The sequence below is a fragment of the Trachemys scripta genome, chromosome 11, assembly GCF_013100865.1.
Source record: "Trachemys scripta elegans isolate TJP31775 chromosome 11, CAS_Tse_1.0, whole genome shotgun sequence".
Classification (NCBI taxonomy): domain Eukaryota; kingdom Metazoa; phylum Chordata; order Testudines; family Emydidae; genus Trachemys; species Trachemys scripta.
Window position 1 is genome coordinate 34978720 of NC_048308.1, and position 13953 is coordinate 34992672.

The 13953-nt window shown below is 38.0% G+C and overlaps 1 protein-coding gene across 1 annotated transcript in view; it reads left to right on the top strand.

Annotated features, from left to right (window-relative positions):
- XIRP2 (xin actin binding repeat containing 2) overlaps positions 1-1115 on the top strand; it is a 151217-nt gene extending 150102 nt beyond the window's left edge. The window contains exon 9 of the mRNA XM_034786171.1: positions 1021-1115. Within this exon, the coding sequence (XP_034642062.1) occupies positions 1021-1115 (95 nt within the window). The remainder of the gene's footprint in view (positions 1-1020) is intronic.
- Positions 1116-13953: the final 12838 nt, after the last annotated feature.

The window sequence follows — 13953 nt, forward strand, 5'->3', positions numbered from 1 at the left end:
TACTAGCAGGCAAATACAAATAATATAACATTAGAGTGGGCCACGTTCTCTGCTGGTGTAAATGGGTGCAGAACTCGGATGATAAGGGGGAAGCGGCACCATTTACATCAGCAGAGAATTTAGCCCACTCTAATGCTGTATTATTTGTATTTGCCTGTTAACATGGATTTCATGCATGTTATAGCAATTCATAAATCAAGACAGAATAGCAGTGTAGCTTTCTCAAGCCCAGCAGATTGTCTGTTATCTTCCTCTCTTCCTGCCCCTCACCTTCCTGAAATAAACTTTCTACTGGTGCTTTGTACTTTGGAATATAGCTAGTTTCCTTTACAATCAATTATGCTTCATAAAAGAAGGGATTTGATATAATTAGCTAATATCAGTATTGTAGCTAATTCTCTCTTGCAAATTAACTGAACAAAATACCAGCCATGAAAATGAAAACTGTAAAAAGCTCAAATAATTATATCTCTATCATATTTGCAACATATGTGCATGTAGTTTTCAGGTTAATGCAGTAATGGAGTTCCTTGATGTGCTTCTGGCATAATTAAGCAAAGCTTTCTAATCATAGTTTCAAACATTCACCCTCTGCGTATATATCTCTAAATGACATTGCAGATTCAAAGAGATGGGTTCTATATAAACATACTCAATCCAACTTAACATTCCTTTTTATGATACCATCTCACTTTAAGAAAAAAATGTTTATTACATACAAAGGGCAAAATTCTGCTTGGCTTCCTGAAGTGAAGTCCTATTAAAATTCATGAAACTACTCACCTGAAAAAGTGAACAGGTTTTTGCTTTCAAAGTATTACAATTAGTTGAATTATAGTTTATCCCTAAAATTTGTAGATTACTTATCAATTCGTGGATGAACTGACAAAAATCAGCATTGCAGCTTTCCATATAAACCATTCATTTTGTGCATGGACTGATAAAGTGACATCTTTTAGAAATAAATTCAAATACATGGCTGGGGACCGATATATGACCTTTATAAATTATTGTTTCTAGAAACTGCAACTTCAGGAAAAGGAAACATGCATACTTTGTCAAAAGAAAGTTTATCCAATGGAATGTCTAGTTGTCGACAAGCAAATCTTTCATAAATCATGTTTCCGATGTCACCACTGCGGCAGTAAGTTAAGGTAAGGAGGAACTACCAATTCATTCACAGAAAATCTGCTTCTGAGGTGCAAGTACCGCTGTAACTGGCAACCGTGTTCCTATCAATGCTAACCAGCAGATAGAGATTTGGATCAGTAGTCAAGAGACCTGGGAGGTCTTCCAGGCAAGGATTATAGATCTGATCCTGTATTTCTAAAGTCAATAGGAATTTTTCCCTTTACTTCATTGGGAGCAGGATCCAAGCCTAAGTAAACATGCATATGAATAAATCCTGTCATCCAAGAAAAGGACTGAGGTGTGCTAATAGAGAAGTGTAGAGAAGCTTGGACGGTACTGCATGTTTTCCACTTCTTCTGTAGGAAAATAAAGAGGACTTCAGTGGTTGTCATATACACTAGCAACTGTCATGAACTTTAAAAAAGCATAAACATAAAGTGCTAGGGATCATTCCTCTTGGCAGCCTATACTTTAATTAAGTTTAGTCCATTTACTGTAAAGTATTTCTATAGCTGTAGGAAATAATCATCCATTTATATATTTTAATTATTATCATTATGATATAAAAGTGAGGTTCTTGCTACCAAAATTTTTAGTTTTTATAGGAATTTACAATACATAAAGTTTCAAATACTTAAGATCCTTTTTCTGGTGAGACCCATGCATTAAAATTAAAAATAAATGTTATTGTTTCTTTGCTAAAATATACATAAAGATATCTATAGATACTGTAATTTTTGAGTACTTATCAGGTCAACTAAAATTGAATATTCTTGGTGTATTTATTCTTGGTAGATCTATAGATGCTATCAAACAAATTTTCTTCCATTTGACAGCTTGGGAAATTATGCATCTCTCCATGGACAATCATACTGTAAACCCCATTTTAAGCAACTTTTCAAGTCTAAAGGAAATTATGATGAAGGTTTTGGACACAAGCAACACAAAGAATTATGGAGTTCCAAAGACCAAACAAGCTCAGTTGGCAATGTTCATGCTGAAGAGGTAAATCCAAGTAATGAGACAACTATCATATCTAAGCTTAATACAGAAATTGAACCAGACTTGCATTCAGATATTCAATATGTGCATTCTGAAACTCTAGATGACAATTTGAAAAGATCTACAGAAAGAGGCAAATTAAAGATTACATGGCCTCCTTCTACAGATCATGTTATGTTCCCCCAAAAAACATTTTCTGTTGAAGAGGAGGTTAAAATGAATAAGCCAAAGTGGCCCCCAGAAGGTTTTGCACAAGAAGTGTCCAGAACATACACAAATACACCTCTGGGCAATAAAAATGAACCTCAGCTAGAAAATACCCAGAGTGATCTCAGAGAGAAAGAAGAACAAAAGAAAGATGACATTGTTGACTCACAACAAAATCAACAGTCATCTTTTAGTTCTATGTCTGAGAGAGAAGAAGTTATAAATTTCAATGTAGCAAAGATAACTGAAGTAGGCAGTAAGGAAATAGATGAAAAAAATGAGAATGTGGAAGATAAGATGAATGAAACAGAAGGATCAGAGAATAGAGAGGATAGTGGAAAGGAACATAATGTAGTTGTGCAGAGTGCTGAGAAGGAGCGAGATGAAAAAATTAATGAATCTGATGGTGTAGAAGCTTTACAGGTTACTAATATTGATAAGGAGACAGTACAAGATAATCATAAAGAGTTTAATATGAGTAACAATAATAATAATAATAATAATAATTATACAACTTTTTCACACTTGAACATTTGTAGACAGGAAACCTCTCTCTCAGTTATACCTAATCCAGTAAAAAAATTAAGCCATGCAAATCACACCATGTTTGAATATGCTTTTGAAAAGCTAGAAAATCAACCAAGAAATGCAGAACTACTTGGTATACCTGAATTTCAAGAGAGCTCTTCTAGCAATGTTGTAAACATTGCACTTGAGAAACAAAACTCCAAAGATAAAGTTACCTCATATAGTCTTGTTCAAATTAATACAAATGCCACTTGTCAAAAATCTTGTACCAACAACGTATTAGTTTTAAAGGAAACCACTAATACAGCATTCCCTTTTGATACCAAGTTGCTAAGCATTGGGGAAAAATCAAAAAATGACAATAGCTTAAATACTACTTTATGTGATAATGCGAAAACACCTTCCTTTCCTGAAAAAGATGACATGTTCTTAGACTTAGGTCTGTTAGATTCTGTAGACATAACTAAAAATGCTTCCAGTCCATATTCAAAAGAACATGGGAATTCTGATATGGAACTACATGATATCAATATCTGTCAAGAAGGTGAAATAACGGAAGTGTCAGCAAATGGCACAAGCACAAGTTTAGATTTACTGAGCTCAAGATATATAGTTGTTCCACCATCTCAAGGAGATAAAGTCCAGTCTGATTATCTCACTGTAGAAGAGCAAATCAAAAGAAATAGATGCTATAATGATTATGAATAAAACAAATGATCAGCTAAAATTGTCACTCACAAAGTATATGGTAAAATATTATTTATGTCTACAATTAATGAGTTAGGCATTTCTGTAATCCAGTTATTCTATGGCACTTCTTAAGGAACTTAATATACAGAGATTATATATGAATGTGTATTTGTATTATATATCACCAATTATTCATATTTTATTTTTGCTTACATTATCTTTCAGTCAATAGAGAGGCAAAAATATGATGGTTTTTTTTCAGTTCAGGATGCAAATGATTTGTATTTCTACAATTCTTTATGCTGCAGGCAATATTTTAAAATATGACTATCCTGCTGATACATGCATTAATTCAACATTGTTCTTTATCATTTGTAATGAACTAAGAAGTAATGCACCTGGTGTGCAGAAGAATAAGGAAAAATATTTCTACAATTTTTTTTCATGTATTGTTATTTCTATAAGTAAATAAGCTGTTTCTCCATGATAAATTATGTACATTTTTCTTGTTAGCTTTTATTAGAAAAGTATGTTTCTAGCAACATCATGAAATACTTGGTTTGAAATGGAATAATAATAAAATAGGAGCTACAACCAGTGGGCAAATAATAATGGAAATTATATCATTTTGCTGTCTCCCTGAAATTGTCATGTCCCTTTGGAGCACTGAGATGTTTACTGTGCATTATGTTGCATGACAGCAAAAAGTAAGTTGTGTAAAAATGTAGGAAATGACATGAAGAAGAACATCACATGTAGAATTGGGACAATATTCAAGATGCAGGAAAACAGGAGTAAAACAGAGGTTATTTTACTTTTTTTTTTTTCAAAAATAATTTTAGATAAACCAGCTTCCTAGTTTTAGATTTAAAACTGTACAATCTTATTCAGATTTAGCACTTTTTATCCTTAACACTTTTATGGCATAGTATGTTTTTGCTATCTTACCATTAGTCTAGCTTGCATGAAACAGCAACACATCATTTAACTGTTGACAACGCATAATAAAAAAGCACTTTATAAAATCTATCTTTTGACTATTTTTTACATCTACTTTTTCTAAAACAATTGTGAAATATTCAGACTGTAATCATTTTAGTTTAGGCAGATATTTGTCACAGTGAATGTGCAAAAATCTCTGTGTAGGGAAACCAAAATACGGTGTTCAAAACTATCTATTTCTGCAAGCACTGATCCACACATTCCCCTCTGCTACGCAACAGTGGGGATCACTTAGAGTAATTTACAAGGAGTACAGGTAGCCAGTTTCCTGCAATAATTACCAATGTTTAAACAGCATACTCCCACCACGAAACTATCATGCAGGAGTAGCAGCACAGGCTATCTACAGGAGTACAGCACATTGCCGAAATGTGGGGCTGTGATTGTGTGTAGGTTGGAGGAGTCTCCCATCCAAAGTTGTATACCATATATGTCTTTCGCTACCCCAAACTATGCTCATGAAATGTAAGAAATCCTTTTCAAGTGTAAGTAGATTGCTGCACGAAAGGCAGGTACTATGGTGATACGTGGCCTTATAAGAACTTTGATAGATGGAAGTAGCCTGTGGCCCATGCTGAAGGGCCAAACCACTGATAGGGAACTATAGGCAACACAGTAAGGGAACAAACCATACATCTGAGGTGAAATCCTGGTTCCATTCAAGTCAATGGCAAAACTCCCATTGACTTCAATGGAGCCTGGATTTCCTCCGGAGGTGGGAAGCATGGAGCTGCTGTGGACATCCTGTGATTTAGAAGATGGCTTCAGACATTACAGAATCTCAGCCTACAAAGATTTTAGGTCATATCTACTGCTCTTCAACAGGCAGTCCAATGCACGTAATTGAGAGGATGATGTGGTGCTACCTACGTCTTTTCACAGCTCTTTCCAAGTAAATTTTCACCTTCCAGATGTTTTTCCATGGGAGGGAATATATAAGCCATGTAGTTTGTTTATTTCTCCTATTTCCAAAATCTTCTTAATACAGTTTTACTACTTGTGGGCCATCTCCTGAGTTTCTAACTCAGTTTCTACTCAGGCAAACTCTTGTAGAGTCAATTTCATTAAAGTTTGCTTGAGAAAAAACTGAATAAGGATTTAGCCATGTCAAATTTTCAAATGCCTTTAGCAGAATATTTTGAAATTCTGTTGTGATTATGGTAAACTATAAAAAATAAAATATTTGTAAATTTGTCTTCTGCAAAACTAATGATTTTGTACAAACAATTTAAATACACTTTCCTGAAAGGTCCCCTGTCTCAGTGAGGTGGGCAATGTTTGATCAGACCAATAGGGGAAAGACAACCCATGGAGTCCTGAGAGGAGCGGGGGGAATTAGAGGGTCAAGTTCAGTTGTTTTGGGCCCTACTCTTCCCCTGTCCAGAATGCACATTGAGATTGTGCCTAGGTGAGAAGTGGAGCAAAGGAAGAGAAGAGAGATTCTACCTCTCCCTTTTGCTGTTGCCTAGTCTCTGGTGGACAAGGGAGAGTTTATTCTCTTATGCTCTTCCCCTCGTGCCTTGCAGTATGTGACACCCTCAGAGTAAGTAGCAGCCATTCTGCCACATTTGCTGCTCTGCCCTCTCTGCCCTATGGAGGTATAGTTTGAACTATGATGTTGTGGGTCTGTGCAGTCACTAGTTTTGAGGATCAGGAAGGAATTTCCCCCCTTCCTCCCCCAGAAAGACTGATGAGGTGTTTGTTAGGTTTTTCCACCTCTCTTGCAGCATCCCAGAGGCCTGGTTTAAGGTTAATAAGGCATAAGAACAGTGTTTAAAAGTTGTAAGTTTATAAGTGGAGTTCATAATTTAGTCACCACTTGCAGCTGATGTCCTGTGCAGATGAGAGTCTCTCAGAGGATGGTTCCCAGAGGTAGACATGACTGAGAGACCCAGGATATGTCCTGGGGACCATGGAGCAAAAAGGGGAGACATTTAGTATTCATAGATTAAGGTTCCTTTCATTAATGCCCACATTACACTTTGCAGTGAGAAAAATGAGTATATTCAGAGGTGAATTGAATCCTAGTTAGTCTGAAGAGGCCAACCCTGAATATTGGTTATTTGGCATGAGGCCATTTAACACTGCACTGGACCCAAATACATGTTTTGTTTTGGGATGAGTTGGGGAGAGATTAAAGTTAAAAAAGGTTAATAACATTTCAGCCTTCTGCTTTAAAATCCATCCTTGTGCCTGTGTTTCATTCTCCTGCATGTTCTGATCAATTACTTAGAATCAGAACTGGAAGGTACCTCAAGAAGTCATCTAGTCCAGTTCCCTGCACTCAAGGCAGGACTAAGTATTGTCTACCATTCCTGACAGGTGTTTGTCAAACCTGCTCTTAAAAATCTCCAATGATGGAGATTCCACGACCTCCCTAGGCAATTTATTCCAGTGCTTAACCTCTTTGACAGGAAGTTTTTCTTAATGTCAAATCTAAACCGCCCTTGCTGCAATTTAAGCCCATTGCTTCTTGTCCTATCCTCAGAGGTTAAGAAAAACAATTTTTCTCCCTCCTCCTTGTAACAACCTTTTATGTACTTGAAAATTGTTATCATATCTCCTCTCAGTCTTCTCTTCTCCAGACTAAACAAACCCAATTTTTTCAATCTTCCCTCATAGGTCATGTCTTCTAGACCTTTAATCATTTGTGTTGCTCTTCTCTGGACTTTCTCCAATTTGTCCACATCTTTCCTGAAATGTGGCGCCCAGAACTGGACACAATAGTCCAGTTGAGGCCTAATCAGTGCAGAGTAGAGCGGAAGAATTACTTCTCATGTATTGCTTAGTACTCCTGCTAATACAACCCAGAATGATGTTTGCTTTTTTTGCAACAGCATTACACTGTTGACTCATATTTAGCTTGTAATCAACTATGAACCTTAGTTCCCTTTCCGCAGTACTCCTTCCTAGACAATCATTTCCCATTTTGTATGTGTGCAACTGATTGTTCCTTCCTAAGTGGAGTACTTTGCATTTGTCCTTATTGAATTTCATCCTATTTACTTCAGACCATTTCTCCAGTTTGTCCAGATCATTTTGAATTTTAAGCCTATCTTCCAAAGCACTTGCAACCCCTCCCAGCTTGGTATCGTCCACACACTTTATAAGTGTACACTCTATGCCATTATCTAAATCATTGATAAAGATATTGTACAGAACCAGACCCAAAACTGATCTCTGTGGGACCCCACTCGTTATGCCCTTCCAGCATGACTGTGAATCACTGATAACTACTCTCTGGGGAACTTCAGGATACAAGAGTGGCAGATGTAACTTACGTCAATATATATCTGTGCAACCAGTTTACTTTCACTGAAAAGTTAATATTTCTGTCAGAAAAGTATCTTATGAAGTAACAACAACAAAAGTTCAACAGAAAAATAAGCTTTTCTTCTAACAAGGAAATTAACTTACAGGAAGAGAAGACTCAAAGAGCATAACAAGGTTGGAGAGAAGATACAGACCCCAGGGATAGTCCATTCCTGTGGTAAGAGAAATAAAGTGAGAAAGAGAAGAGCTATTATAAATCAAATACTACCAGGGCCAAAGCCAGACCAAATTTCTGCTTCTAGCATCGTGCTGTCCTTATGCAAATCATATGGGTGGCCATAGCAAACATGCTTCAGAAAGGAGAGAGGTAATAGTGGTAGCTAGTCAATAATTGCAAAAGAATGTAAGTGATGGGAGGAAATGAAGCTGGGACTAAGAGCTCTCTAAGGCTACATCTACACTACAGGGGGGAGTCGATTTAAGATACGCAAATTCAGCTATGTGAATAGCGTAGCTGAATTCGACATATCGCAGCCGACTTACCCCGCTGTGAGGACCGCGGCAAAATCGACCTCTGCGGCTTCCTGTCGACGGCGTTTACTCCCACCTCCGCTGGTGGAGTAAGAGCGTCGATTAGGGGATCGATTGTCGCGTCCCGATGGGACGCGATAAATCGATCCCCAAGAGGTCGATTTCTACCCGCCGATTCAGGCGGGTAGTGTAGACCTAGCCTTAGACTTTGTCCAAGAGCTTGAAGCATGAGTAATCAGAGACAAATGAGGCTGAAACTCAGTGAATAAGCGTCTGTTTGTTGGGATATGTGCCGAAATCATGTGAATGAATTTGCATGTGGGAGCTCTCCTGTCCTGCACATAGGAGCTACAGAAAGGTGAGATGGGGCTGCAAGATGTGGTCATGTGCATTACACATTTTCTTTAAATTAAATGTTTTCTTTAAATTAAATGACCAGGTCCTGAGCTGGTAAAAAGCAGCATAACTCCATTAACTTTAGTGGAGCAACATTGATTTATACCAGCTGAGGAGCTGGCTTTGAGTGTTTTGAAATAACGATCACCCATAAAACTCATACATTTGACCTTGGGAGAACCAGGGAAAACTGTCTGCATAAGCTTAGATGTCTTCTCCCAAATTGCCATTAACTCTTAAGAGGCTGACCGCTCCTGAGATGTTTTACAGTTTCAGGACTGGCTAATTTCCTGAGTTAAGGAGGAGCCAGTAGGGAACACTTTGCTTGGTGGAGGAGAGATTCTGAGGCTGCTGAGAAGTTGAGCTTTGTTCTGAAACACTTTCTGTGTGGAAACACCCACTCCCCTGGCCAGATGTCCTGCTCTGCCTGCAACAGCTACCAGGTTTCATTCCCCACTTCAGAAAAGAAAGTAAAAAGGAAAAGGATTCTCTGACTAACAGCAGTACCTGGGATGGAATTTTCCTGGCATGAAAGCAAAACTGGTTCCATGCGAAGAACTATCTGGCATGGAGCATGAGTTTTATATCTCCTGGGAATAGTGGAAGATTCATCCAGGTTTTATTTTAGCCTGAGGGAAGAAGGGAGGGTTCTGATTTGAGAAAGGAATGTGGAAAAGAGCAGAAAGGGAGGTCAGGCTGGGGGAATGGAAAGAGAAGGACACAGGTTTCCTCCATTCCTATCATTCAAATTGTATGGATTGTTGGGCTGCTCTTAGATGTATTGGTTACTGAAGTGGTCAGGATAGATTTTGGATTTGCAGGTGCTCCCTCAAGAGCTTTCACTTTTATCCTATTAATTATTTCATCAATAGGAAGGTCTAGTTTGATATAGAGTTAGCAATCAGCTCTTCCTACCTTGGTGACATATATCTGCAGTTTCAATAAAGTTCTTCTTGACTTTTTCCTATCTCACAACAAAATTTTAAATACTTGATCAAAGAACTTGAAGATGGTTTCTGAGTTCTAAAGAAGAATCACACTGAAAGATAAATTATTATGGGGGTTATGATCAATTTAAGGGAGATAACCCTTCCCCATAGAAAAAAATCAGTACCTTCCATCTGGCTACGCCATCTTGGACTGATTGTAGAAACAGATTCTCTAAGAATTGATATAATTCTGGGAAAGATACCATTGATACTAATCTGTGTATAATTCTAAAGGATTTGCAGATCCTCACAGTTCTTCTAGGGCCTGATTCAAAGCTCAAAGAAGTCAATGGAAAGTCTCTCATTGACTTCAACAGCCTGTGGATCTGGCCCTTAAAGAATAGCAGATGGTGAGAAGTGTCTATCTCACTGAGACAGCTGGAGAAGGGTATTTCATATCTAATAGTTGGAGAAAGTCTAGTCTTGGCTGGTTTGAAATCAGACTACATTTTTTTCCCAGTTGAAAATGTTTGTCTTATTTCCTATGTTTCGTCACAAAAAAGAATCTTATAAAATATAAGTATGTTGAGCAACAGAGGGCATTTTTAATATGGTGTTTAGAAACATGTTTTCTTAAAGATGCACATTACTGTTCAAAATGTACAAAACACAAGAAAACTGAGTAAGGCTGTAAAAAAAATCTGAGAGCTTCTGATCACAAATCACTCAAGCTTTGCTCTTATTCTGATTCATCTGTACCAATCTCTGTGTCTGTGCATACATAGCCTTACACAGTAGCTCTGAATGACCTTTGTTGTACACATTCATTCTCCCCCTCATTTAAATAAAGGGAGTGTTATGAACAGTCATCAAAGTGACTGATGAATATTCTGACAACCAGGCCAGGTCTAAAGCATTCACTGCAAATCTCATAGGGTTTATTTGTATTTTCCCATAGCAATTCCACTATTCTAAACTATTGCAGAATGACACAATAGGGCAACTTCATTCATACAAAAATCAAGAAACATGGGTCACTTTTCTAAAACCTCACCAATTTCAATAAATAAAAGTGAACAAAATAAAGAAAATCTTATCCAGAACAAAGTGAAACTAGCAAGAGAGCAACAGTTCTTAACATCCAAAAAATGAGGGAGTAAGAGGAGCAGAGCATTACCATTCATGCAGAGTGGACTATGAATACTTTAAAAAAAGAACAGGAGTACTTGTGGCACCTTAGAGACTAACAAATTTATTAGAGCATAAGCTTTCGTGGACTACAGCCCACTTCTTTGGATGCATATGAATACTTTGAACATCAGGCTAAAGAGAAAAGACTTTAGCACTTCTACGACTGATTCTTGCTAGATCTTTGTGTGTAAGGTGGCAGCATTCTCTGGAATACCAGCACTTCAAAGGTGAAATATCAGAAACCTGGTATATTCAGCAGTATTATAATAGTTTAAGTGAATTGAGTCAAATACGGCAACACTCTTTAAAATACTTTAATTTGTAAACATGCTAGGTTTGGGCCTCATTGAATTAATTTGGGAAGCAGATGGTTACATTGTGTTTTAGGGTTTGTGTCCATTCTCATGGGATGGTAGGCAGAGAGGCATTTCTTGTGGTTGGAGCTGGTGTGAGTGTAGCAACAGATGAAAGTTCAGAAGAGATGGAAGAAAAAATGTTTTTCCTCTGCAGCTGGATTGACTGAATTGCTATCTAATCAGAGTATTTTTGGCTATGACTGAAGAAAAGGGCAAGAGGTTGGTACATTCTATTTAGGTGAAATTCTACTGTATTGTAATTATAGTAATTTTAAAATGTAATTTGTTTTTTTGTGAGTCTCTGCATTTTATGGCACTCTCTGTAGAAGACGATAGTTAAGATTTCTCTAGGCTGTTTGGAAGGGTCTAATTTGTTTTGTTTTTTATGGAACAGGAACGGTTGATGCCCTGATTCAGCAAAGCACTTATCCACATACTTAATTTTAAGCATATGTGAAATCCCATCCCTGTTCAGCAAAGTACATACGCATGTGTAAATTTAAGCACGTGAGTAATTCTACAGCAATAAATTGGACATAAGCAGATACTTAAAATTAAGCATGTGCCTCAGTGTTTTGCAGAATCAGAGCTCAATGAAGGTTTGTTCTAATTTTTCAAGGAACTGTTATAAAACAGTAAAAACAGTACTCAAATAACAAGAGAGAGGTTTACAGCAAGAGACTGGTAAACACTGATGAGCTGGACATGGCTTATGTAAGCTTATGAAAGGTATTCTGGCAATTGTAAACCAATGTAAACCAAACCCAATTGCTAAGACTAAAAGGAACAAGAAGCTGGGCTCCAATTCTGCAGCAAGAGAATGATGGGAGAGAGGATCAAAGTTACTCACACAAACACACATTCTACTTTTGTATGTCAAATAAGTCCATTAAGCTTGCATATCTCCCAAAGTCTCACAAACTTCCTCAAAATCCTTAAAACAAGCCTGTATGATTACTTGGGTTACATTAGGGGAGAAAAGGGGAAAAAAATGTTTAGTAACCTACCCCAAAATGCTGGGCATCTTTGCTACTTCAAATTTTCAGCCAACCTGAGTGTTCCAAGGCTTGCTGTGTGATGGTGGGAGCTGTTGCAAATGACCCACCTGTACTCTCCTTCACCAGTTGCTTAAGCAGTGCACAAGAAGGAGCAGGACAGGAGATGGAGTCAAGTTATTGCTAGCAGTGAGTGGGGATTTGTTACCACTAAGTACTTTCTGATATTCTCCCACTATTGCTCCAGCTCTTGGAGTCATGGTTGCAGTGAAAAACTTGAAAATGTGATTCCCAAAGTATCCTAAAGACTCAAAAACCAGAAGATAAATGAAAACGACCTAAAATATACCACATTTGAAAATCTCATGGTTTTTAAGCTAACCTCATGCTTTTGGGGGGTGTGACTCATGATTTTTGAATATTTCGGGTTGGCAATGCTGTAGCAACAGTCGTGTAGGAACTGTGCCATGTCACACAATGCATTGGGCAAAATAGTCACACATTTGGCAGCCCTGCTGGGATTTCTTGGTGACTAAATGCACCCCTGTATTCACATCCTACAGATTATTGTAATAGTCTTTTTACAAAATATGCCTTGTGAGGTACCAGCTGAAAACGAACAACTCACGGTCAATAATATCATGGTGAAATGAATGGAGCAACATTATGTGTAAGGTTATGAACATAAGATGAAATTATGACTGAAATATGTTTACCTGACAAGTCTGGGAAGGGGATGAACCTGTTCCTCAAAGGGTACCTCTACACTACAGGGGGGAGTCGATTTAAGATACGCAAATTCAGCTACGTGAATAGCGTAGCTGAATTCGACATATCGCAGCCGACTTACCCCGCTGTGAGGACGGCGGCAAAATCGACTTCTGCGGCTTTCTGTCGGCGGCGCTTACTCCCACCTCCACTGGTGGAGTAAGAGCGCCGATTTGGGGATCGATTGTCGCGTCCCATCGGGACGCGATAAATCGATCCCCGAGAGGTCGATTTCTACCCGCCGATTCAGGCGGGTAGTGTAGACCTAGCCAAAGACTAAGGACAAGCTAATACTCTAGCCAGGTGTCATCAAATTTGATTGGCAATCACCTGTCAAGTGGCCATTCTTTGGCAATGAAGGGGTGGAGCAGGAACAGGTAGATCTGCATTTTAGCAAACATGGAACCTCTTTTACCAGAAGACTTCATGTTTCCATATTCACAAGGGGAAGGAACTCTATCTAGGGGTAACCCTCAGGAAAATGCATTTAAAAGGTGACTGGACTATAAAAGCAGGGGGTAAAAACTCTCCAGGTATTCTCTCTGTGTTTCCCCCTCTCTCTCTTCCACCTAAAAAGACAAAGGAACCAGCCTTTGGAGTTCTGGACGGGTTCTGACCTGAGAATTTGGTCTGCCCTGTTGCTGGGAACATCCCGTAAGGATTTTACCGTGAACCAAATCTAGTTGGTTAAGTTTCGCTGTCAGAAAGCATTTTATCTTTATTTGTCTTGTAAACATTTCTGACTTTAATGCCTTATACTTGTACTCACTTAACATATCTCTTTGTAATTAAATAAACTTGTTTTATATTTTCATATTTTATTATTAATCATAATGAATCCAGTTTTGTGTTTAAATTGAGCTGTTTGGTAACCCCATTTAGCAGGCTGTTGGATGTCGAGCCCTTACAGGGGTAATGGACCTATATCATCTGAACTGCCCAGAGAGGGCTGGA